The sequence below is a fragment of the Bos taurus genome, chromosome 4 (assembly GCF_002263795.3).
Source record: "Bos taurus isolate L1 Dominette 01449 registration number 42190680 breed Hereford chromosome 4, ARS-UCD2.0, whole genome shotgun sequence".
Classification (NCBI taxonomy): Eukaryota; Metazoa; Chordata; class Mammalia; order Artiodactyla; family Bovidae; genus Bos; species Bos taurus.
Window position 1 is genome coordinate 101142861 of NC_037331.1, and position 25742 is coordinate 101168602.

General features: G+C 39.8%; 1 protein-coding gene across 2 annotated transcripts in view; it reads right to left on the reverse strand.

Moving 5' to 3' along the window:
* The window catches only part of DGKI (diacylglycerol kinase iota), a 514234-nt gene that overhangs the window by 88888 nt on the left and 399604 nt on the right, over positions 1-25742 (reverse strand). For both annotated transcript variants that reach the window (XM_010804593.4, XM_024991169.2), the window contains exons 22-27: positions 19190-19269; positions 16848-16892; positions 7834-7903; positions 5257-5297; positions 4233-4360; positions 1328-1450 (exon numbers count right to left, since the gene is read on the reverse strand). In XM_010804593.4, coding sequence (XP_010802895.2) covers positions 1328-1450; positions 4233-4360; positions 5257-5297; positions 7834-7903; positions 16848-16892; positions 19190-19269 — 487 coding nt within the window. The remainder of the gene's footprint in view (positions 1-1327; positions 1451-4232; positions 4361-5256; positions 5298-7833; positions 7904-16847; positions 16893-19189; positions 19270-25742) is intronic.

Consider the following 25742-nt stretch of genomic DNA (forward strand, 5'->3'; position numbering starts at 1 on the left):
GAGTTCCCCTCCCTGCAACAGGGTGTCTGGCCTGGAGTCAAATCAGTTCAGTTCAGTTGCTCAGTCATATCCAACTCTTTGCAACCCCATGGACTGCAGCACGTCAGGTCTCCCTGTCCATCACCAACTCCTGGAGTTTACTCAAACTCATGTCTATTGAGTCGGTGATGCCATCCAACCATCTCATCCTCTGTCGTCCCCTTCTCCTCCTGCCTTCAATATTTCCCAGCATCAGGGTCTTTTTGAATGTCAGTTTTTCATGTCAGGTGGCCAAAGTATTGGAGTTTCAGCTTCAGCATCAGTCATTCAAAGTCTTCTCCAACACCACAGCTCAAAAGAATCAATTCTTTGGTGCTCAGCTTTCTTTATAGTCCAACTCTCACATCCATACATGAATGCTGGAAAAACCATAGCTTTGACTAGACGGACCTTCGCTGGCAAAGTAATGTCTCTGCTTCTTAATATGCTGTTTAGGTTGGTCATAACTTTTCTTCCAAGGAGCAAGCGTCTTTTAATTTCATGGCTGCAGTGATTTTGGAGCCCAAAATAATAAAGTCTGTCACTGTTTCCACTGTTTCCCCATTTATTTGCCATGAAGTGATGGGACCAGATGCCATGATCTTAGCATAAATAAATGGGTGCAAATGATTCTGTTTGTGATCACAAGGTGCACCCTGAACCTGTCCTGCATAGAGGGGTGACAGGAGGGGGGATTCACAGGGCATGAGGGTACCAACACTGTTGCAAAACCCAATTCCCATCCCTCAGACAAAAACACACCCACTCTTCTGACCTATAAACAAACACTTCATCAATTACCCAGAGAGACTAAAACACAGCACACGCGGCACTGCAGGTGAGCCAGCGAAACCGCCTGGCCACATCACACAGCACAGCCAGAGGCTCGGAACTGGAGATTCATGACGCTGACTGCTAACAGTCCATCCCAACGTTCACACAAATAAAACACTTTACATCATTTCCAGACTATTCATGTCACACTCAGGCATGTCCTTGCGCTATGGCATCTGGTAAACCCTGGGTTCACTTCTAGGGAAGTGAACACTGCTGAGGTTCAAAGTACTGACATGTCCGTGTGCAAGGTCTCACTGAGGCTCAGCAGCACGAGAAATGGAAAGTGAGGCTCCATCAGAGCTTGACGTGGGTAAAAGGGTGCGTGTGAAGAAAATGTCAAACCACAGGGTGATACAATCAGGAGAGAGCTAGGGCACCACTGAGAAGAGAATGCTTCCCTTCAGTGAGTGCCCCATGGAATCCCCTCCCAGCAAGCCCAGTGACACAAGGACAAGAGAGAGAATGCTCTTACTGTAGCACTCGGGAGTGGCTGAAATCTTTCAGATCCGAGTCTTCATAATGCGGGCTTATCATCCCCAGCCCACTGTCGCTCAGCATGCGTTTCCGGAGAGCAGGATTCCACCAGTCCGTCATTCTGGGAGAAAGAAGGACACCAGACACTCAAAGTCAGGCATGGGACTTCACCTGTCCTTTCTCAGGGTGAGTTTTGTCTCCAAACGAGAGGAGAGCGATTAATCTTTATGGGGTATTTATAAGCATTTCACGTTTACTTGGGCTTCCCAAGTGGCATTTAGTGGTAAAGAATCCATCTGCAAGCAGGTGACACAGATTCGATCCCTGGGTTGGGAAAATCCCCTGGAGAAGGAAATGGAAACCCACTCCAGTATTCTTGCCTGGAGATTCCCAAGGACAGAGGGGCCTTGTGGGCTACAGTCCATGGGGTAGCAAAAAATTGGACATGACTGAAGCCACTTGGCACATTTTTTAGTTCACTTAATTTTTTCAACAGTCAGGCTCTGTTTGGATGCTGCTGCCCTCTTTATAGATGAGAAAACTGAATTTTGAGATTAAGTAATTTTAAATATGACACAGATAAGAAGTAATGGCAGAGGACTTTCCTGGTGGTCCAGTGGTTAAAACTTCACTTTCCAATGCAGGGGTGCAGGTTCAGTTCCTAGCTGGAGAGCTAAGATCCCATATTCCTTGTAGCCCAAGAAAACAAAACATTAAAAAAAAACCCACCAGAAGTCATATTGTAACAAATTCAATGAAGACTTTATAACATATGGCCCACGTGAAAAAAAAGTAATGGTGACTGATGTCTTATAGAAACGTAGGCCATTCTCTTTCATCATATCCCTGTTGCTAGTTTATTTCCAGAGGGGGCAAGAAAAAAGAAATAAGAAAGGAACTGATTCAAGTTCTTGTGGATTTGCAGGCTACTTTATCTTGGGAACCAGAGCTAATAGCGAGTGACTGGGAGGACAAAGCCCAGGGAGAGCTTGGCTGAATAGGCTCAGACTTCATCAGACTGAATGCTACAAACCAGACCTCGTCAAGAGGAGAACACCTAGACTCCAGCAGAACCACAGCTGACAGGCGTGACATCTCACACGGCCTTCCCCGAGCCCTTCCAGGACTCTCCGGGTTACATCAGGCCATTGGCTGTCCCTTCACGACACAACAGCTCTGGGATTACTAGCTCTGGTTCCTAAACACAGCCATCCATCTGTTCTAGCCACCACTTCTATCTTTTCCTGGCTCCCCAGAGACTCGGTATGTACCCCTGATATCAGCTGGCCTGGTAGACTGGAAGATACCCAGAAATAGCAGCCACGGTCAAATTAGTGAACAGGGTGAACAGGCATGAGGGTTTTACCTCAAGTGCACATGCCTGTTAACACTGTACAGGTATGTGTACACATTTGCACACGCCATTTGAGTCCATGTGTGTCTGCTTCCTGGGGAAATCCTTATTTAACTATTCACCTCCTATGTACCAGTAAACCTCTAAAGTAAACCATTCAGCTTCATGAGGGCAAAGCTTTCTGTGTTTTCACTTGCACACTGCTGTTTCTTAACCTGCCACATAGAAAACTCTAAAGAAATATTTCTGAAAGTTAAAATAATCTAGAAATATTAATATGTTGGTGGTTCAATATGGTGGTTAAAATATGCATGGGCTCTAGCTTCAGAAAACCTGGGAATAAATCTCAATTTTTTTCCCTTTACTTTCTACACAATAGTGGCCAAGTTACAAAAACTCTCTAAACCTCATTTTGCTTACATGGATTTAAGACAGTAATAGTACCAAATTTGCAGGGTCATTGTGAAATGATGACGATTCCAATAACATAATATGTAATGAATGTCCACCAAGTGCCACAGACAGCCTTAATTTTACATGTATCAATTCATTTGTTTATTTTAAAATTAACTTATCTCTTTGACTGTTTTGTATCTTAGTTGCAGTGCATAGGCTTAGTTGCTCTGTGGCATGTGGATCTTTGTTCCTTGACCAGGGATCGAACCTATATCCTCTGCATTGCAAAGCAGATTCTTAACCACTGGGCCACCAGGGAAATCCCTCAATTCATTTATTTAAAAAGAATTTTCTGAGTAGGTATTATCATTTCCATTTTACTGATGAGGAAATAAGCATGGAGCACATAATAGTAGGGATATAAAATAGGCATTTAGCATAGTATGTGGCTCTTAATAAGTCCTTGATATTTCATAGTTATTGTTTTATATATATATATATATATATATATATATATATCTGGCTGCCTGGATACAGGAAAAAAAAAAGGAGAAGGATTAGGAAGAGAAGGAGGAGAGGAAGAAGAGGAAGGAGGAAGAGGGGAAAAAAGTCAAACCACCTGTGTCATTTTTCAGTGTGATAATCTAGGCATTCCAGATGTACATGGGCTGTGTGCTGTGGGAAGTCACTTCAGTCTTGTCTGACTCTTCGAGACCCCATGGACTATAGCCCACCAGGTTCCTCTGACCACAGGATTCCTCAGGCAAGAATACTGGAGTGGGTTGCCATGCCCTCCTCCAGGGGATCTTCCCAACCCAGGGATGGAACTCAGATCTCCTAAGTCTCCTGCATGGGCAGACGGGTTCTTTACCACTGGCATCTCCAGACGTATATGCACAAATACTAGTGCCTTCTAGTTTGGCAGGAAGTGTTGATGTGGTGGGTAAAGACGGCTCAGACATGATACAGATCTGAGTGGGAGAGTGATTCTACCCAGACAGTCACAGACCGACTTACAATGCGACCTCAGGAAACACAAGAAAACCTGTACATCCAAACAGTTTGATTTCATTAACTATACCAAGCATGAGGCCAAACCAGACATAGATGTCACCCTGCAACCAGTCTCACCACAAGGAATAAGCCCACTTACCCCGAGGCTTGCTCCACCACCAGGTCAGGCATTCCTGGCGGTGTTCCCGCCTGCTGTGACAACACCATATCTGGGTCCAGAATAAAAATCTCATCTTGAGAAATCTCCATTACAAAGTGCAAATGTTCCTAAGGAAGGAAAAGAAATCTGTCAGATGACTTATAGGATGCTCAAATCCATCATTTAAAGAATAACTCAACAAAGCTATTTGGTCCTGAGGAATACTGAACTTTTATGACATAGCAAATGACCACAGCATATGATATTTTCAGAGGGCTGACCAGTGGCATTCCTCCCTGAAGGAACATGGTAGCAAAAGGCTGAGGAAGGGGAGAGTTGAATCCTTGGTTTGGGCCTCTTTAACCAGGATCCTGTCAGGTATAAGCAGAGATGGCCTTGCCTCTTTTTCCCAAATACTATCCAAGTACTGACACCCTACATGCCACTTGGTCCAGCATGTGCATACAATGACCTGGACTTACACCCTCAGGATCTGGTCAAAGCTAAGTGGCATGGCTAATAACTGATTTTATCAATGGATTCCATCCTATACCTTCTTTTACATGAGAATTTGGACAGTGTGTGTCCAAATTCCACTTGCCCTCATTGGGCATAAGCATTTTGTTTTCTCACCACCAAACTCTGGGAAGTGGTGAGCTGAAAATAAGTAGCCTACAGATACATTTGAGGTTGTAAATTTGCCAATCAGAAATGAAGTTAAAAAGGCATAAAATGTGGCAAGGAAGCAGTAAAACAGCAGTGTGAATGAAAACTTGGAGTGCAGGCTGGTGACAACGTCGACAAGCCTACTTATCTTCTGGACTCATTTTCAAGGTCAAACCATATCACCTTGAGGTCACAAATCACAAACATGTGAGGACAAGTAACAAGCTCATGGCTGAGACTATGAGTATCATTCCAGAACTGTATACATTTCAGTGTTTTTGTTGGGGGAAAAATGTGTAATATTAGTATAGTTACTTGGGAATTTTTCACTTTCACAAATACGTTCAAGAAATCTTACCTGAGATCTGTCTATTCGATAAAAGCGATCAGCAGAAGTAGCTAGGGGGGAATAAAAAGTATATGGCATTCAGAGAGTCCTGTGTTATGGCACCAAATTTACAAGCTTCATTCCCACCATGACACTCCAGTCTTGCTGGATGACTGGCCAGTCCCTAAGTCTACTTAGAAAAATTCAGGACTTCATGTCTCTGTGGCTGCTGTTCCACTAAAGCCCTTCCCCAGGACTTCCTTGCCTGAAGGTTCAGTGGTTAAGACTCTGAGTTTCCAATGCAGCGGACACAGGTTCAATCTCTGGTTGGAGAACTAGGATCCCACATGACCCGTGGCTCAACCAATAAAATAAAAAAAGGGCCCTCCCCATTACACATGACTATTTAAGTCTTTTAACTCATAAGCTTGGGATTAAAATTATACACACTACTAAATGTAAAATATAGACATTCAATAACAACCTACTATATAGCACAGGGAACTATACTCAATATCTTGCAGTAACCTATGATGGAAAAGAATCTGAAAAAGGATATACATATATCTGAGATATATACATATAAATGTGTGTATATGTGTATATATGTGTGTGTATATATATCTGAACCACCTGAAACTAACACAAGATTGTGAATCAAATATATTTCAATAAAAACTTAAAAAAAGAATCATGTCCTAAGAACCAACTTGAATGCCACCTCTCCTGTGAACCCTTCCTCAGCCCCTTCCTCCCTGCCCCAGATAGAATCAGTTGCTCCCACTTCCATGTACATTTGTAATCTGTTTACACTTCTTATAAAACTCTCCTCACTGAGAACTCTCAGACCAAGATATCTGCCTCTTTAAAGACTTGTTTCATTTCTTCTTTTATGTCTCAAGATATGGGCACAGAACCCTCAACAGAGCTGAAACTCGATATGTATTTATCAAGTAAACAAAGCTAGAAAAAAAATCTGTAGGTTGCCTGATTTCTGAGGAAACAATTCTCATTTTAGAAAAAAAAGAGCTTGAATTTGCAGAGTTAGGGACCACTTCTGATATTAAAGGAATCATTTCAGTTTAAAACTGAGTCCCTGAGCCATGTCTGAAGAAAGCTAAAACAAAAAAAATAAGATTATTTAAGCATTCCTATAAAGGATTGGGCTGTGTGTGTAGTTTGAAGGGAAAAAATACTTAATGATAAACTCTGGGCTTCTAGAAATTAATCTGATTATTCCTAATATTGAAAAGAATTATGTTCCTCCTCATTTAAATCTAACAGAGTCCAAATATTATAAATAGATTTTCTACAAAGTACATAGTACTAGAGGGAAAAACTCAAAATGCAAATAATAGTTCAAAAATCATACATATTTAACAAGTAGGTTCTCTCCAAATGAAATAAGCTAAGAAGCAAGATAATCGTGGTTCTTACCCTCTAAAACCAAGAGCGGGGAATACCTGCCTGAGAAGGACTTAACCTACTTTGTTCTTTTAACTATGACTGCAATCTTGAAGCATTTTAAACACAGCTATTTCTAGAGTAAATGTAGTATCTAGGTTAACGCCATTAACCACACTTAGAATTTTATTTAAGACTATATACAAAATAGACTACATACAGAATAATTTATATACATTCCCATAATTTTCTTAAATATAAGTTGTTCCTCTGCAGATTCAGGAAAAACAAATGACTATGTTTCTCATCATGAGGGAATAAAGGACCTGGAGGGAAAGCAGTGCCAAATATCTTCAGAGGCAGCCGACAAGCCATTAATGAAAACCGATGTCATAATGTGTGGGGATGAGATTCGACACAGATATGGGTGCTCATCTTCATAAAACGTTCACACCCTCACACAGCCCATCATTCTCTTGTCCACATTTATAATCTTTCAGATGTACATAGAGCTAAACAAAAGAGAGGCATACAGGGAAAGCCCAACGTCCGCAGAGATGAGAGATACTGGGTAGCAGACCCACTGGGAGTATCTAAGCAGAAATGTACTGTAAAATGGGTAACTGCACAGAAAAGTGGGATTAGACAGCCTTTAGGGGGATGGATGGAAAATGGACTCATTAACCACATTAACCAACCAGAAAATGACCGACCTACTATGTATGCAACATGTCATGCTCAGCAGAGCAGATGTGAATGCAACTGAAAATGCCCACCCTTTCACAAAAATGTGTAACTCATTCTGAGATGATGGCTTACTGAAAATAATATGGAAGTTCCAAATATGCAAACAGCATGCAAATTAGTACCTATTCCCCCTGCTGATGAAATCCATCTACCAGCCTGAATTGAAGACCAGGCACTCAACTCGTTTTTGGAAAAGGGGGCACAGGAAGGGATGTGTTAGCTTGAGCAATTTAATGCTGAGAAGTTTGGCCAGAGTTAACTGACTTGCTTTGAGGGAGATAGCTTCAGAAAAGTGTGTTGCAATATCAGAAAGTCCACATTGTTTGAGATGCAAGTACCAATCACGTGGAGGGTTCCTGAACAATCTTTCGGAAAACTGGAGTCCACTCAAGCCATCAATGCTTTGCCCTGAGGCTTCCCGAACCCCCACCCCTCCGAAAATACAGAAACACTCACCATCTAGAAAGCACCACCGTGGGGAGAGTCTCTGAGCTGAGAGCGCCCTAGGGAAGGAGGTTTCGTGGTCCTGGAAAGACACACACACATCCTCATGGCTCCATTTGAATGAGCTGAGAGCTGTTCCTCACTCCACATTCTGCCCCATCACCTGTTTCTAAAAGTGAGCATCCTTTCCTACTCAAAGCGTTGGTGAGAGATCGAAGCAAAGTTTTCACTGGAAACACCCACAGGGGCTCTGCTTGGAAATGATTTATTTCGTATAACAACTCTCGCATACAATTTTCAGGAGGTTTTCTATTTTTCCATTAAGCATTCATAAATTCTATAACTTGGGACATGTACTTCCTTTGGGAACTCTCTTTCTTCCCCTTTATGAAGCTGAGGACCTAGTGGCAGCTGGCTGTCATTTGCATTTCAGTTCTCCACACAGGTATAAAAATGTCCCTTACTAAAAGACTCCTGCCACTCACAATTTTTTAAAACATAAAATGCTAATTTATAAGAGGATTTGGGGTGTTCTGGACTGGACTCAGTGAAACTGAGATAACTGACAGAAACGGTATAGATTAGGAGGGAGGGCAGCTCTCTGTGGGAAGACTCTGGGACTTTGACCTTTATTAGCAATCTGAGATGTTCGACTAGAAGGAGCATCCTTGGAGTGAGGCTGGCTGTGCATGACCTTGTGTGTACAGAGGGGGACGGGAAAGGATATGGGAGAAACAAAGAAGAGGTTAAGAAGAGAGCGAATCAGAGTTTATGCGCTGACTTCTTTGGAGGTTGAACTTGTCCCACATGGTCCTGGGGCAAAGCTTCTACTTCAATCAGTGAATCTTAAAGCATGAGCCCTGGGCCAGCAGCATCAGCTTGCGAGGTTGTTAGGAATACAAATTTCCGGGTGCCACCCCAGATCTACAGACACCCTGGGGTGACACACATCAATCACTGAGGTGAGTCTGATGTATGCCAAAGTTTTAGAACCACTAGCCTAAAGTAACAGGGACTAAAATTGCCCATATTAGGAATCTTGGGTAGATGGAGTTTTTACATGAGTTGATTCTGCAAATTAAATAATGAATAGAGGAAAATCTGATCTCACTCAGGACTGGTAGCAAAATTTACATGTAGAGATGTAGAAGTGATATAGCATGGATATAGAGATAAATATAGACTTCTTTCTTGAACTGGCTTTTGGGCTACATGAAATCTTGACATGTACCTATTTATATGAGAATTGTGTTTAACATTTTGGGAATTATACTTTGACACAAGTGATATCTTATTTAAAGAAACTTACGATTCTTAATGCATTTTTATAAAACAACTAAAGCTACCAGTGATCATACTAAGTAAGAGGAAGACAAATATAATACAATGTCACTTCTATGTGTAATCTTTAAAAATTGATATAAATGAACTTATTTACAAAACAAAAATAGACTCGCAGATTAAGAGAACAAACTTACGGTTACCAGGGGTAAAGGGTAGCGGGAGGATAGACTGGTTATTTGGGATTGACATGTACACACTGCTATATTTAAAATAAAATGCCTTTCCATGAAAAAAAAAAAGAGAAATACCTTAAGAACCTTAACATCAAAGACAAATATATACTGGGATGGATTAAAAGTGGACCAGAAGTTAAGAGGAACAGATTGTCAAAAAGGAAATCATAATAACCCAAAGCCAAGATCTGTCCATTTCTTCACATTCTTGATGGACCCAAACAAATGAGGACCACAGAGGGGATGCAGGTCTTCCGTACTCACATAACTTTTTCAGTTTGTCTATCTGCACCCTCAATTCTCCTAACCAAAAAAGAGGACTAGAAGTGGTAGTGATGTTAGTATGGAGATAATAAAAAACTTGCTGTGACTTTGCCTTAACCAACTCTCATTGCTAACACACTGCGGGTATTATATCAGGCAGACTGTGTCCTCACACAGGACTTGGCACACAGGTAGAGTGGGTGACCCTGGCATTAAGAATCCTGGATTCAGGGTCAGCAGGAGCGTGAACAGCAATGCAGTGCAGGCCAGGAGTCAGACTTGAGCAGGAAACGAGGGAAGTAAGGAAACAAATCGCCCCACCAGGAGGTCAAGGACTGGCCCCCAGGATTTCACGAGGTCATGGAGCCATCGCACAAGGATCCACTCTGACAGGCCTGGCAGCATCCTTGCCACCAAACAGTGACAGCCGGAAGAATGGCCAGACATGTTTGCTTTGTGAACGCCACACGTTAAAGTCAGTATAAAAAGACAATTTCTGATGGAGCCACAAAAGTGCAAAAGCAAGCCCCTTTCCACACTGATTGTAGACACTTCAGAAATGTGATCGTCTGAACGCAGCTACATTTCTGAAGACAGTCACATAATCCCCTGAGCGGTGCCACTAACCACCATGTCAACAGCCTTCAGGACTAGTTTAGGGCTTCTTGTCTTCTCTGTCCTCTCAAACAGCATAACCAAATCAATGATTCATCAAAGAGATAAGATACTTGACTTGCTCATTTTGTGATCTGTTATTTTTCTTCATAGAAATAGTAGGACTTAGATGAATGCGACCGTCATTGCTCTACAGTGTGGGCAGACTGATATAACCCTGGATGTAATTATGCTTTCTATCTCTTAAAACTGCATGCTCTTTAAATGAGTAATATTAACAAATACTGCTAATTCCCCAAACTCCTGATAGGTGAATTTTCTCTTTTGACATATTCTAATGGAAAATCTGTTCTCATGCTAAAAACAGAGCATGCACAAAAGCAAACCTGACATTCCTCAGATATATATTTTTGAAAGTCAACTGGCATAAATTATATGTAATTGATAAGGAAATTACCTTAACCACTATCGGGCAAACACACACCAAACTTACTCAATTACTCACTGCTGATTCACACATAATTTCATGATTGTGCAGCCCCATTAAATACTCCAGTAGGTTATCCAATTAAGCAATATTCACCTAGCATTTAACTACACCTGTACTGAGAATGAAATTCTTTTTCTTTCATAAAATTTAGGGAAGATATAAGCAGAAACAAAATAGAAGTCCCTTTGAATTGGGAATTTCTGCTTCATTCAATAATGTCTAGTCAATAATTACTACTTTTAAATTTCTCTTATGTATCCACTCAAATTTCTTCTTTGCTGGTCTTGACATTTCCTGCATCTAACCCATCTACACATTCATTTTTCCCTCTCTTTCCATCACCAGGCCATATAGCAATATCTCTTATCAAATCTACTCCTTTACTACCCATGATTCTTGCAGAAGAAATGTACAGAAATGGGATACCCATTTGCAAAGCCAGTTTTGAAAGATAATGAAATAGTGATGGTGTGGTAGAGGATGGAAATGAGAGATATTCCAAAATTTTCAAGAGCCCTTTTCTGGCGAGAATGTCTTCCATTAACAACAACAACAACAACAATTCTGTGTGTGTATGTATTTGTGTGTGTGTGTGTGTGTGTGAGACAGAGAGAGCTGTCTTGCTTTCACTTGTAATAGCAAACAGAATCTGGCCCCAGGCAAGTCTTACTTTAATTCCCCATTTGAGCCATTTCTGACAGTTTTGATCTAGCACCCAAAAAACAACATTCTTCAAATTCTTTACCTAACTCCTGTCCTTGTCTAAGATAAATTAATTCCCAGGAGGATTCCCATGAACTGGTTTCAACTCCTCCATTCAGACACTTCTAGACTCCAAACCACAAATTAAGGAGGGAGAAACTTCAAAGAGAGGAGGGAGATGAGTAAGGGTAGCCAGTAGCAGAAAAGGAATGAGTCAAATATTTGTTGACACATGCTGTTTGCCCAGCACTAGACAGAGCTCCGATGCACTACAGAACAAACCTATCCTCTAGGAGAAGATTAGGCATGTAAAAAAAAGAGATCAGAGGATGAACAAATGGCTATAGAGTCAGATTTGACCAAGAGTGTTTTCTTATGGGGTCTTCCCTGGTGGCTCAGAGGCTCTAAAGGATGAAAGAACTTTTTGAAATTATTACATCTATAGTGAAATATTCCAACTATTCTGGAGTTATTCTAACTAAATTGATTCTTAAAGAGGAGGAATCACCAGATCCATTTTCACCTATTATTGAGTCCTATTGTATTTATTAGGACTTCTCAGGTGGCGCTAAAGAACCTGCCTGCCAATGCAGGAGATGTTAGTTTGATTCCTGAGTCAGGAAGATTCACTGGAGGAGGGCATGGCAACCCAGTCCAGTATTCTTGCTTGGAGATTCCCATGGACAGAGGAGCCTGGCAGGCCATAGTCCGTGGGGTCACAAAGTGTCAGACACGACTAAAGTGACTGAGCACACACACACACACGTTGTATTTATTAAAACCTCAAATTATTAGCTCATAATAGTTTGAAAACACACTTCTGTGTGCCAACTTCACCCATACATATGGTGAAACCCTGAGTGTCTACAAAACCCCTAACTGTCCCTGGTTCCATTGGGCCAGCGTATCCATAGATAGCTCTTTCTACTCTCCTTTACCTCTTGGTCTCTTGCTGTTCCTCTTTCCCTCTCTTTCCACTTTTTTCATCTAGCACTGTCATTGGCCTTGTCCCCACATGTCCTGAGAGCCATCAGAATGACTCAGGGCTTCTCACACCCTCACAACTGACATTTGGGGATGGATAATTCTGTGGCAGGGAACTGCCCTGTGTATTGTGGCATGTTTCGCAGCTTCCTTGACCTCTACTCAGTAGATTCTGATACTTCCATGTCCCCTAGTCATGACACACAAAAATATTCAAATTGCCCAACTGTCCTATCAGTTCAGTTGCTCAGTCATGTTCAATTCTTTGCAACCCCATGGACTTTACCATGCCAGGCTTTCCTGTCCATTAACAACTCCCAGAGCTTGTTCAAACTCATGTCCATAGTGTTGGTGATGCCATCTCATCCTCTGTCATCCCCTTCTTCTGCCTTCAATCTTTCTCAGCATCAGGGTCTTTTCAAATGAATCAGTTCTCCCCATCAGTAGGCCAAAGTATTGGAGCTTCAGCTTCAACATCAGTCCTTCCAGTGAATATTCAGAACTGATTTCTTTTATGATTGACTGGTTTGATCTCCTTGCAGTCCAAGGGACTCTCAAGAGTCTTCTCTAACACCACAATTCAAAAGCACCAATTCTTCCATGCTCAGCTTTCTTTACGGTACAACTCTTATATCCATACATGACTCCTGGAAAAACCATAGCTTCGACTAGACAGACCTCTGTTGGCAAAGTAATGTCTCTGCTTTTTAATATGCTGTCTGGGTTGGTCTTCCAAGGAGCAACCGTCTTTTAATCTCATGTCCCATATGAGGGACAAATCTCCCTCAGCTGACAATCACTAGGATGTTTGAATCTGCCTCTATTCCTTAGTAACCTTACAACTTGGAGTTTAAAAGAGATATAATTAAGTCCAGGGAGGGAGCAGAGAAGAAATCACTTCACAGTAGGAGGCCTCAAGATGAATCTTATTAAATAGGTAGACAAAGTTCAATTTGCCTATGAATTCTAGCTTATCTGCCAAGCTCAGGAATACCTGAATCTGCTAGCACAATGCATTTTGTTTATCAAGTTATAACTTTACCAGTTACAGGTTACGTGAGCTGCATTAGGATTGGTGGGGGGTGGGCTTTGTGTTTAGACCTCAGAGATGATACAGGCAGGAATTTTCAGCAGGCTACAAATATCCAATATATTCTTGTATAACTTGTAAGGCCTTGTCAGGTTAATACAAGGTGTCATTTTGAGGCTTAGGGCTTTGTTGGCATTTCAGTATGAATTTGGGAAGGGAAGAAACCAAAGCACTTCATTGCTTCAATGGCTAGGAACTGCCATCCAGCTCATTAATAAGGTGTCTCGGGGACTTCACACCTTTCCAAAGCCTGGTTTTTCTCTTGAGTTTTTTTCTAGGCTTAGGAAACAGTCAGCTAAAATCCCAGCTGCAAGTTAGTGAGCCTACAGGAATTTTGCAAGTTTTCAAACTTACTGATGTTTATTCATTCCATGAAAGTTAATTCTTAAGTACATTTACTTCCATCTCATACATAAGAAAGGTCATTAGAAAGCATTTCAGTTGTTCACCTTACAGGTCTTTCTCCTAATCACTCGCTAATCAAAGACCAGAGATGCTGATATTACCAGTTTCTGCTTTAGGAAACAAAAGATCTAGTATTAAATTTCCTGCCAGTTGGTTTGGTCACTTTCTGGATAAAATGAATGGTACCTCTAGCCCATGTATTTTATATGCACAGGAATATATTGGAATCAATCTATGTCATCTCAGCCTCCCCTTAGCATTTGACTTATTTCATCACTTCTGCCTTTTTTGAAATACGTTTCAGTTCTGGCTTTCCTGATACCATCTTCTCCTTGATTTCCAGCTATCCAGCCACTCATCTGTCTCCATGACTCTTACTGACTGATTGTTCTCTTAACCTTGTGTTCTTCTTGACCACTCACTAGACACATATGACATTGAGCTCTTTTCTTTATGAAAACTCTCCCTAAGTGATGTCTAGCCTGATAGGTTCAATGAAGTAGCATTCCTTTGCTGCTGCTGCTTTTGCTAACAACTCTCAAATTTCTGTGTTGAGGAATGAATTTTTCAATGAGCTTTGAAAGCCATACATCCAATTTTCTACTCATCAAAACCTCTTGCATCTAATAGGCAGATCAAAATCATTGCAGCTAAAAGAGAACTCTTTATTCACCCTCCCTCCAACTCATTCCTAGTCCTGTCTGTCTGTGCTTGTAAATCTCAGCCAAATGAGAATGTTTTTATATCCCCCTACTCCTTGTCTTAACCAGCTTTCCGATGCTCTGCTTAGGCAATTTCCTCACCACCTTCTCCCTACTCTCCAGCCATGTTAGTTCAAACATCATTTCCCCTCAGTTAAACTACCTATTTAATGAGCAGATTCTGGGCGTCCCTAGACAACCTTACTCCAGCCTTCTCTTAATACCCAAATGGCTCCTGATTTTTATAACTCTTCAAGGAAGTATGTGGTGCAAAGTAACACCCTGACACTCATCTTTGATCGTTGAATTGGTCATCCTATCTGGTCAGTGCACAAACTTTTGGAAGTGACATTTATAATGCAGAAGTTTTGACACCAGGGTTTGACCTGACTGCAAACAAACAACAAAAACAGGAAGATTTTGACACAGATAAGTACCATTAATCCTTCTGTAGGTTATTATGAACAAATAATCAATAAAATAAATGTCCTTATCACATTTTAGAGTCTCAACCATCCCCTGCTATCTGCAGACTTGTAGAAACACGGCATAAAGAAAACACAGTACAAAATATCCATATATCAAAACTCTCATGCCAAAATGACTACATTGAATAAGTCAGGATAATAAATAAATGCATCATAAAACTAATTAGAGGAAATGTTTGGGATGCTTCGATAAAGCTGCAAAGGTTTAAAATACCATGTGTAACAATCAAAAATTCTAAAAAAAGACTTGAAATCTATGGCTAGCAGTGCCAATCCTTAAAGGGTAGAAATCAACTCGTCTTTAAAAACACTTAAAAAATAAAATGATATCTAGGTAGTGACTCTAGGTAGATATGCAAATAATGGATACAAAAAAGGTTGTGCTCTATCTAGAAAATACAGTGAAATTTGCCTTCTAAGGGTTGGCATTAAAAAAAAAAAAAAAAACAGTCCCAGAAGTAGAATTTATTTTCTCATAGTAAACACATCTAAGTGAATTTTTGTCCTTTCTATTGGAGCCAGATGGAGGGCAGGATTCTGGGATAGTGGGGTACTTTCTCTGAGAAATAAACAGACAAAGAAATAAGAACACCAGGGCCACTTCTGTCATCCAGCCTCAGGATAATTAGGCTGCTTTGACTGAGGGCACAGCTATTGACCTCCTGAGGAAGAAAGTTACCTGGAGGCTACAAAGCACAGGGGTCTTTAAATTGTTTTTGCAAAATGACGTTTAACCAGCAGTTTCAGGGGTAGTATAATAGACACCAAAACCCAGAATGAGATGCTACCAGGAATTGCGATTTAGACATTTTAAGTGCTTCTCCCACATGGAAGTATATAGGGTCTAGGAGATTTATTTGGAAGGTGTCACTGGCATCCTGTGTCTTCCACACACCCCTCCCAGTTGGCAAGGGTACTGGGCTTCTCAGGGATAAGGGCTTTTGTGGGACAACTGCGAGCTACTTTGCATGCACCCCTTACAATTTGGTGTGATGCTGTGCACTGGTGTCTGAATCACGCCTGGGAAACCTAACGGGAAGAGGATGGCTTGCAGAGGCCTGTGCTACACAGCAGAGATGGGAAAGTGAGGGAGAGACTGCCCTCCCAGGGAATGTTGGGGCAAAGGCAGCTGAGTGCTCTCCCATGGACTGGAGGTGGGTTACTAGAGAGAGGCAGGCTGGGTTTATTAGATTCTGTCTATGAAACCAGGATGGGACAATCAGATTGCATTTTGGAAAGCTGGTTTGATGGTTGCGGAAGCCCAGAATTTACTCTCTTGTTTGTAAACGAGAAACCCAACTCCTGGTTGCTCCTGCCAGCCATCTTGGATCAGGAAAACATCTTGTCCAGGGGTGAAATTTCACAGAAAAGAGAACAGAGCAGAAAAACCAACAGAAAAATGGAGTTTGAACCGTGGTCAAATGGTACACAAAATTCACCCTGGATCTGAACTTTGTGGTGAGGTAAAGCAAAAGACTCCCCATCAAGCTAGTTTGAGTTGCACTTTCTAGTATTTGTCACTAAAAGCACTTCATTTTATAATCCCTAAAAGATCTGGGAAGACAGCCACAGCCCAAATTTGTGCTAGACTAGAATTGTCCATTTTTCAGGAAAATGCACAAGAATCAAAATGCCAGCTTCAACTTGGCTCTTGGAGTGAATTCTACCCCTCAAGGAAGATGTGGAATCTAATTCAAATGAGACATTAATTGAAAAATGGACTTCTTTTGGCCAGAAGGTAAGAAACAAGGAGAGTCAATTATATGTTACCTGGTAATGAACTCTCTGGGAGCCAGAAGAAACTGACTGCAGGTCCTAATGAGAAAATGGAAAAAAAAAACAAAACATACCCACATATCTTAAGATTATTTTGAACGAGCTGCTTCCACGACTCCATCAACTAAATGCCCAATTTTATATTATTAAACCCATCTGGAAAACATCTTACTCTCCCCAATCCCTCAAGGTTAAACAATGAAGATAATGCCAAAAATAATAAAAGCACACTAAGTTGGACTGAGAGAAGAAAGGCCATTTAGCTACTGAAACTTAGAAATCCTAAACAGTGTTTAGAGGTGAGTGGTATAATTTCAAGGATAGAGAAGACCAAAAGTAAAAGACAGGCGATTTTGTTGTAATTAATGGGGGTCATATTTAACTTGCACCTGGACTTTTGGCTTGTGAAATAAGCTGCTTAGGTCCCTTTAGGCGCTTAGGAAGAATTTATTTACCTAAGACCAAAAACATACTGTCATGATAATTGTGTTTATACCAGTAAGTTGCTTGGCAAACAAGATTCCATAGACTCAAAAGAAAATCGCTGACCATCTCTGCATGATCACGAAGTGCAAATTAACAGGACTGAAATTAATGAGGTTTTACTGGAAGATTCTGAGAGCCAGGCTCCCTGTATAAAGTTTTATAACTAAGTCGTTGCCACTGTCCTGTCCTGCAGGCTTCCTTGTTAATGAGCATAGTGATTCTATTTACAGATGTCAGCAATCCTGAGTACCTTTGTCCTCACACCTGCTTCCCACAGGCTTTATCAACTTACTGTCTAAGCCCAAGTTTAAAACTCTACCTCTTTATCTGTGCTTGCTCTTTACTTAAAAAAAAAAAAAAATCCTACTTTTAGTTGAATATTTGTGCAATGAGCCCAACCGTTAAGCTAATTTTCAATAAAGTCAATTCACCAGTCAAATATTTTGCTATTGTGGGATCTTAAGTTACCCGAGTATTTTATATTAAAAAAGGTTTGTTATCAATTATGATTTTTTTATTACAGGTTTTTTTGAGGGAGGATCTACAATAAAAGAATATTATTTTGGAAAAAAAAAAGAACAATCTACTATATGTTCTGGGATTGATTTGGACCTGAGTCACATGCTAAGAAGTTTACCAACTTTAACATGCTCCAGTTATCTTTGGTAAATGTAGCCAAATTAAGCCACAAATATAAACCCTGTTGACTTTTCTTCTCTCACCCTTATTAACAGTCATAGATCGGCATCTATCTCAAAATATTCTGCATTCCCAATTCCAACTCTATCCGAAACAATGCTGAAGAGAAAAATCAGTAATTAGTACATTACTTTATGCCTTCTACCTGAGTTTATATCCACCAAAAGAAACAGAATCTAATGTTCAAAGCTAAATCTTTTGCAGCCCCAAAGCTGCAAAATTTGAAGGGATTTTAAACACTATACATCTTCTTTATTTGTGATATTTACTTATGTATAATGTGTTGTCTGGAAGAGAGTTGCTCATCTTGGGGTATTTATCAAAATCACCCAATAGCTTTAAAAATAAAAATGTCTTGACCACATCCCCAGAAGTGATTCTAATGTGCATCTTTCACCAAGAAACAAAGATGAAGAAGTGGCTATTTGTGTGTGTGTGTGTGTGTGTGTGTGTGTGTGTGTGTGTGTGTGTGTGGTGTGTTTTGCCATTTTCCGGATAAGATACTGAATACTCGTCCTTGAAGTTCTGCAAAAACAACCCATGACCACTGTAGTGAATCTGGGTCCCTGGGCTTTGCAGGTGCAGTTCAAGGGAATGTCACATATGAGACTCCCCTTTCTCTTTCTCAGTGGTAAGACCGGGCTGAGAAAAAAATAGTAGATTATTCCTTTGTATTCTGACACAAATTCTTTTGAGATAGAGATTTTTCTTTCCTGTAGAAGTTACATTAAAAAAATAAACCTAGTTGTCTCTGACTGAAGTTTGTACTAGACACAAAGCATTAAGTAACCACAAATCTCTGTTTCCCTTTATTATTTATCATACCCCTTGAAATTCTGTAGAGTTCAAAAAACACAGGTGAGCTATCTGGCAAGACAAGGACTTCCAAGCAATAGTTATGGATCACACTGGAGCAACATCGTGCTGTTGCTAATCCCATCAACCCTTTCCCATTCCAACCACCTGAGGCAGAGAAACAGTGGGGTGGGGAGGGAGAGGATGCAGTGTATGCTTAAAAGATGAGAAAGACAAGGCCACCATTTTCCCATTTCTCCCCAAATGCCTCATTGTAGAAGTAAATAAAGATGGCTGGTAATTGTAGGCAAAAATGGAAAACTGAGCAGCATAAATAATTGGCTAAAGAAACTCACCTCCTGCAGGCGATCTATGTACATACGGCAAGTCTCCAAATCACAGTCTCCACGCACAACTAGAATGCCCAGTGGGATGGCTGAGGGCAAAGGAAAGAGAAAGTCCAAAATAACATATTTGATTTTTCTATTTTGGCATAAATGCATTTTTTACGGTTGAAAAAGACCTCTCATAAACAATACTGCTTTTTTGGATATTTCACTCTCTCCCAGCACCTCTCCTATGAGCTCAGTCTCTTTACTTATGCAGTTTTCATATTTTTTCCTTGCATGATCCATGTTGCCCCTTGCCACCTGGCCAGCCTTCACTGCACTTTGTCTCAGTGGCCCTGAGGTGAAATATAATGTCATGGAAACTGCAGACTGACAGGGCCAGAGGCTGTTCACAGCCAGCTGCTAATTTATGCCTGCATTTGCAAAAGCCAAGGTACCAGGGAGGAATTAAAAAATCATGATTCTGGACATTTACCCCTTTCCCTCTTAAATGCATGGGATTTAATCTTTCTGTCACTTATTAGTTCCCTAATAAGAGACTCAAGCTACTCAAGGTACTGTTGCTACCTGGTAGCCAATACCAGAACTAAACAGGCAAGAAATACTTAAAAAAAAAAATGCTTCTAGAAGGTTCACAGCTATAAAATCCAATTGATTTTAAAGATGGTCAGTGTAAATGTGGTAGCAGCAGAGCTTCAGAAATCAATGAGGAGAAGCTGTTAGGGGCTTTAAATATCTTTTCTAGGTGGTAGTAAATGTCACAGGATGACTTTAGTAGATAGAAACTCCTACTTTAGATATAGCCATAGGATTGTCTGAAATAATGAAAGTAGTCTCCTTTCCAAAACTTCAAAAAAAATGTATGTGTACATTTCTGGTTTTATAAGTATAGTTATATTATTAAACCCATGATTTAAAAAACATTTCAAAATCTTGAATCAACCAACTAGAGATTAACAAGGAGATGACAGGACAGTGGTGTCCACTAAAGATTTTTAAAAACCTTTCACTCATTGAATTTTTAAAGCCTCATCATTGATAAGTAGGTCTGAAAATGCAAAGTGCTAAGACTTTAAAAATGAACCATACAGACAATAAAATACATTTAAACTCATGGGAAAATCTTGAACTCACAAAGTTGTAGAGAAGATACACATATGAAAAATAAGATATGGAACACAGGCTATGGTAAATGCATGAACTTAAGTCACTTGAAGACTAGGCGACAGGGACTAATTCTTGCCTGGAGGGTAGGTTTTAGGCTCTCTGAAGGATATGGAGCCCCATTGGTCTTTTAGAGAAGCAAGAGTGGTCTAGAGAAAAAGAAATAGAATTTGTTTCTCAACATTACCCCTAGATTGGCTCCTTAGGAAGGTCAATACCACTGTCTCATACCTCTAGGTTCCCAAAGTGCTACACAATTAAACTAGAAGACATCCATCACCCTGTAGAGCTATGTAAGCCTATGAATCAGTACGGACTCTCTCACCACAGGAATAAGACTTATTTCCTTTACAACCCCAATATCTGGTAGATATGTAATAAAACTTTGTTTTTTTCATACAAAGGTGTGGAGGGAGGAGGAAGACAAGCTTAGAGCCTGTGCAAGTGTGAAAGAGAAAGTGTGTCTTTAAGAACTAAGTCTATACAGGCTAGACAAAAAAGGGATTCAGAAGTGAGAGTAGGCAGTGTGCATTAGGTTGGAGCTTGCCTTTGTCTATTCTTCCAGAAGCTAAGCAGGAGAATGGTAAGCAAGTACGTGAGGAAGCATGCAACTGTCATATGTTTGGGGGAACAATAATCTGGGAAAATACTTTTTCCTCTCTCTCTTTCTTTTTTTTTTTTTTTGTATATAGCTAGAAATTTCCAAAAAAAGTCTTCAGTATGGCAATCATGCATATTTGAAAGGAATGAAAGGGAAATTCAATAAAGAGATTCCTAAAAGTAGTGACTGACGTAATTATCCTCAACTAGACTACTCAATAGGTTCAAATAAGGAGATCTAGTTAAGTAAGAGAAGAATAAGGATTTCTAATCTTTGATGAATGAGGAGGAAAACCTAGAATTTTGGCCTAGAAAGTAAATCACAGATTGTGGGAACAGAATACAACTATACTTATCATGAGAGTCCATATCTGAATCTTGTTTAATGAAATTTTCTCTTAATTTCAAACGTGCAAATGCAGAGACATAAAATTCCATTAACATTTACCTATTTACTTAAATGAGGAGGCATCTTATATGGGAATGCAGGAATTTGGTCAACACCTCGGATCTCCTTCTTAATACCAATGCTTGGAGTTAGTCTGGTCGTTAATTCAATATACTTGGTAGAAGATACTTTAAAGTACACTTAAAGATTGGACATTCTAGACCCAAAATAATGAATGTCTAGGAAAAAGTTTGCAAAGATGTGTCATTCATTTCTACTGAGTATAAAATCAGCAACTTTGCTGATTCCTCAAGAAGCTAATTAAGAGAAATTTGATTGATATTAGCTATTCAATTAGGATTAAAAAAAGGAAAAAGGCATCCCATATCACAATTTCATAGTACGATTACTGGCATTTGTTGTCAAATTTATCCTATGAAAGTACTACTGTGCACTAGAAAGAATTTATGGTCATTCTCTCTTGGATTCATAGCCCAGTGCTCTGGTCTTACAAATGACTCATGTTAGCTGTTTTGTCTTGAAACTTAATTCCTTTGATCCTTTGATCTTAGACAGCATATTAAAAAGCAGAGACATAACTTTGCCAACAAAGCTCTGTCTAGTCAAAGCTGTGGTTTTTCCAGTGGTTATGTATGGATGTGAGAGTTGAACTATAAAGAAAGCTGAGTGCTGAAGAATTGATGCTTTTGAACTGTGGTGTTGGAGAAGACTCTTGAGAGTCCCTTAGACTTCAAGGAGATCCAACCAGTCCATCCTAAAGAAAATCAGTCCTGAATATTCATTGGAAGGACTGATGCTGAAGCTGAAACTCCAATACTTTGGCCACCACATGTGAAGAACTGACTCATTTGAAAGACCCTGATGCTGGGAAAGACTGAAGGAGGAGAAGGGGATGACAGAAGATGAGATGGTTGGATGGCATCACTGACTCGATGGACATGAGTTTGAGTAATCTTGGGAAGCCTGGTGTCCATGGAGTCACAAAGAGTCAGACATGACTGAGCGACTGAACTGAACTGAACTTGATCCTTGGATTGAAGGCTATAGGATTTAGAATAGGTATCTTCTAGGATTGGGGGAAGATTAAATGCAATACTATATTCAAAAATAATATCCAGAACATCAACATTAGTTCTTCTTCACTCCCTTTACTAACTTTTGAGCCTCTTGAGCTAGAAAATTGGATAAACCAAAAATCTATTTTTCAATGTATCGTGTCACAAGGATTAGCTGGTAGTAGTTCTGTAAGTTATATTCTGCTGATTTAAAACTAACTTTTACTCTTTGATGGAAAAGATAACTGTAGTACAAAAATACTGTAATCTGACACTTCTGTTTGAGGCTTTAAATGGTGAAGAGAAACCAGAAACTTGTGTAAAATTACCACCTTCCTTTTACACTGCTGACAACCAATTGGCCAAACCTCAGTGAAGCTTCCTTCATTTAATTGGGAGCAGTGAGAATACTTCTCACCCAAGCATTAGCATTACTATTCCTGATCTTGATGATTCATCTTATTTTAGTGTTAGAGATTTTATTTGACTGCAATAAGCATCAGCCAATACTCAACCTACATAATGGAACTTTTATTGCAGGGCTCAAATGGAATTTACAAGTTCTAACTAAGCAATAAAGAACAAGCTGGTTTCTATGTTAAGAAGGCAGATTTAACACATACTTACTTCTCTTGTGCCAGAAACACTACTAAATTACAGCACATGCATTTTAAAAAAGATATAAACCAACAAAGAGAGAGAGTGAGGAGAAAATGGCAATGGATAAAGCACATGGAAAACTCATAACTGACTCAAAGGCCCTAGACAGTCTAATTCTAAACTATACGTGGGGGTGGATAAGAACCAACACAATTTATACTGTAAAACCGTCAGAAGATGCGCTACCCAGAAACATCATTTGCAGTTAAAATAAGAATCACTGGATATTAAATCACTAGATTCTACCACCTACTCTTGGTTAGGTGTAGTTACTTTATAGAAAATGGGGATTAACTAATCATCTACAGAATGCAGAGATACCCAACTTGTTCCTCTCACTAGACTTTCCAGAAAGCTTGCAGCCAGACCACACATTCTTAGAAAGAGATCTGAAGAGTCTTCTCTGGGGAATCCTCAGAGAGTTAAGAGAGAATATTCCCTCCATGAAATATAAATATGATTATATTAAAAGATTATATGAAGAAGAAAATGGGTCATTATTCAGAGAACAAATAGGTCCTTGAAACTTGATAGAATGGAGTTTAATAGAAGGGTTAGAAGATGAAGTTAAAGAAATCTTTACAAAAGAAGAGCAGAAATAAAAGGAGGCATAAGAAAAGGTAAGGAAAATAAGACTGACCCAGTGGTCCAACTTTCCAATGACAGGAGTTCCAAAAATCAGAAATAGAAGTAATTATCAGAAACAAACAAAAAATCAAGACTATTTCTTAGAACTGAAGAACAGCAGTTTCCAACTTGAACTGCCCAACAAGCACAATAACTAAAGGACAACAGGAAGACATTTTACTTTGAAATTTAAGAATATTGGGAACAAAGAGAGGGGTCTACAAATTTCCAAAGAGGAAAAATTAGACGGCAAAGAAAATGGGGATTAGACAGTTTTAAACTTCTCAAAGGCAACTGCACAGTCACAGAAGCAAGGAAGCAATGGGTTCAGAATTCTACGACTTTTACACATAATTCAAAACACCAAACAAGTTCAAGGACTGAATAAAGGACATACCCTCCACTAAAAAGTTACTGCAGAACTTGCACCAACAAAAGTTGAATTTGGAACAAGAATGAGGAATGCATGGGATATAATGGGGAATCTAACAAAGAAAAAAAAAAAACCCTCCAAGGAGATGGGGCTAGAAGATTCTAGGGTGACAGATATATTGGAGCACAGTGACTTAATAGGCCGAGATGTAGAGAGTGGTCATCACTGAGTCTCACCATCACAGGAGAGTTATTTTTCAACCTAAGGACAGAATGTCTAAATGAGTCTGAGCCAGTTTTCTAACAATCACCCCAAGATTTACTCTGCCTTAACCTGTTCTTGAGAGCAACAGTTAGGTCTTGGTGAAGGAGAAAAATTCAAAGAAGTCCATCCCTTATAACGACAGTTCCACATGATAGCTAGAACCCACCCTAACACCTTACCAAATGCTTTCCAGAATGCAATCATGACCTTGCCCACTAAACCTCACAGAATGGGTGCACAGGTACTCTTGGGGAAGCTGAAAAGTGTTAGTTGCTCAATTGTGTCCAACTCTTTGTGATCCCATGGATTATGGCTCCTCTGTCCATGAATTTCTCCAGGCAAGAATACTGGAGTGGGTAGCCATTCCTTTCTCCAGGGGATCCTCCCAGATATCGAACCCAGGTCTCTTGCACTATTACCATCCGAGCCACCAGGGTAACTGAAGCCAGACACTATTCCTGAGATTCTTTCCTGATCTTGACAGCCTTCATCTAAAAGTGAAAGCATCATCACTTCCTTGCTCAGGGAGGTTTAAGATTGCTACTTGATTTTTCAAAACTGCTGTATCTGAATGAGGGATGCATATATTGATGGTAAATACATACGTATGAAGAAAATGGCAAATAGAGAAGTCAGCATACTGGGATTATCTTGGTAGAAGAGGGATAAGGTGAGGTATTTGTTCTGCTTATTAATCTTAGTGGGAGGTACATGAATGCCCATTTATTATTAATCTTTAAGTCTATGCATTATATACACATACATATGTGTGTGTATATATATATATGTATACGGGTATAGGTGTATATACATGTATATATATATGTATATGAACATTTATGAACAGAACAAGTATGTGTATGTGTGTTTATGTATATTTCTGTATACAGTATCTCAGAATTGAAAATAAGAAATACAACCTATCTGTGGCAATTGAGTTTACTGATAGTGGTGCCAAAGTTCACTGTATATTCTCTGCAATGTTTTCTGTGAATTAAAAAAAAATTCTGTATTAGTATCAAATAGGAAAAAGTAGAGAAGTCATCAAAAGCCCCCAAATGAAACCTACTGTTGCAATCCATCTCTAGTAATGGACACCAGGCACATTGAGCAGTCATGACTTCATGGCTCATCATGGCATGTGTATTTGTTTGTGGGTGTGTTTATATAATAAGCAGCAGGATTACCTTGCTGCATTATCTGGGCCTCAGAAGTCTTTAGAGAAGCCGTGTCCAACAGACCTGTCTGTATGTGCAATACAGGAGCCACGAGCCACATATCAAACTAAGTCCTTGAAATGTGGCTTGCGTGACTGAGAAACTGAATTTTTATCTTATGCAATTAAAGTTTAAATAAACATATGTGGCTAATGAGCATTATGGTTTGTTCTCTGTGGTACCAAAAAGA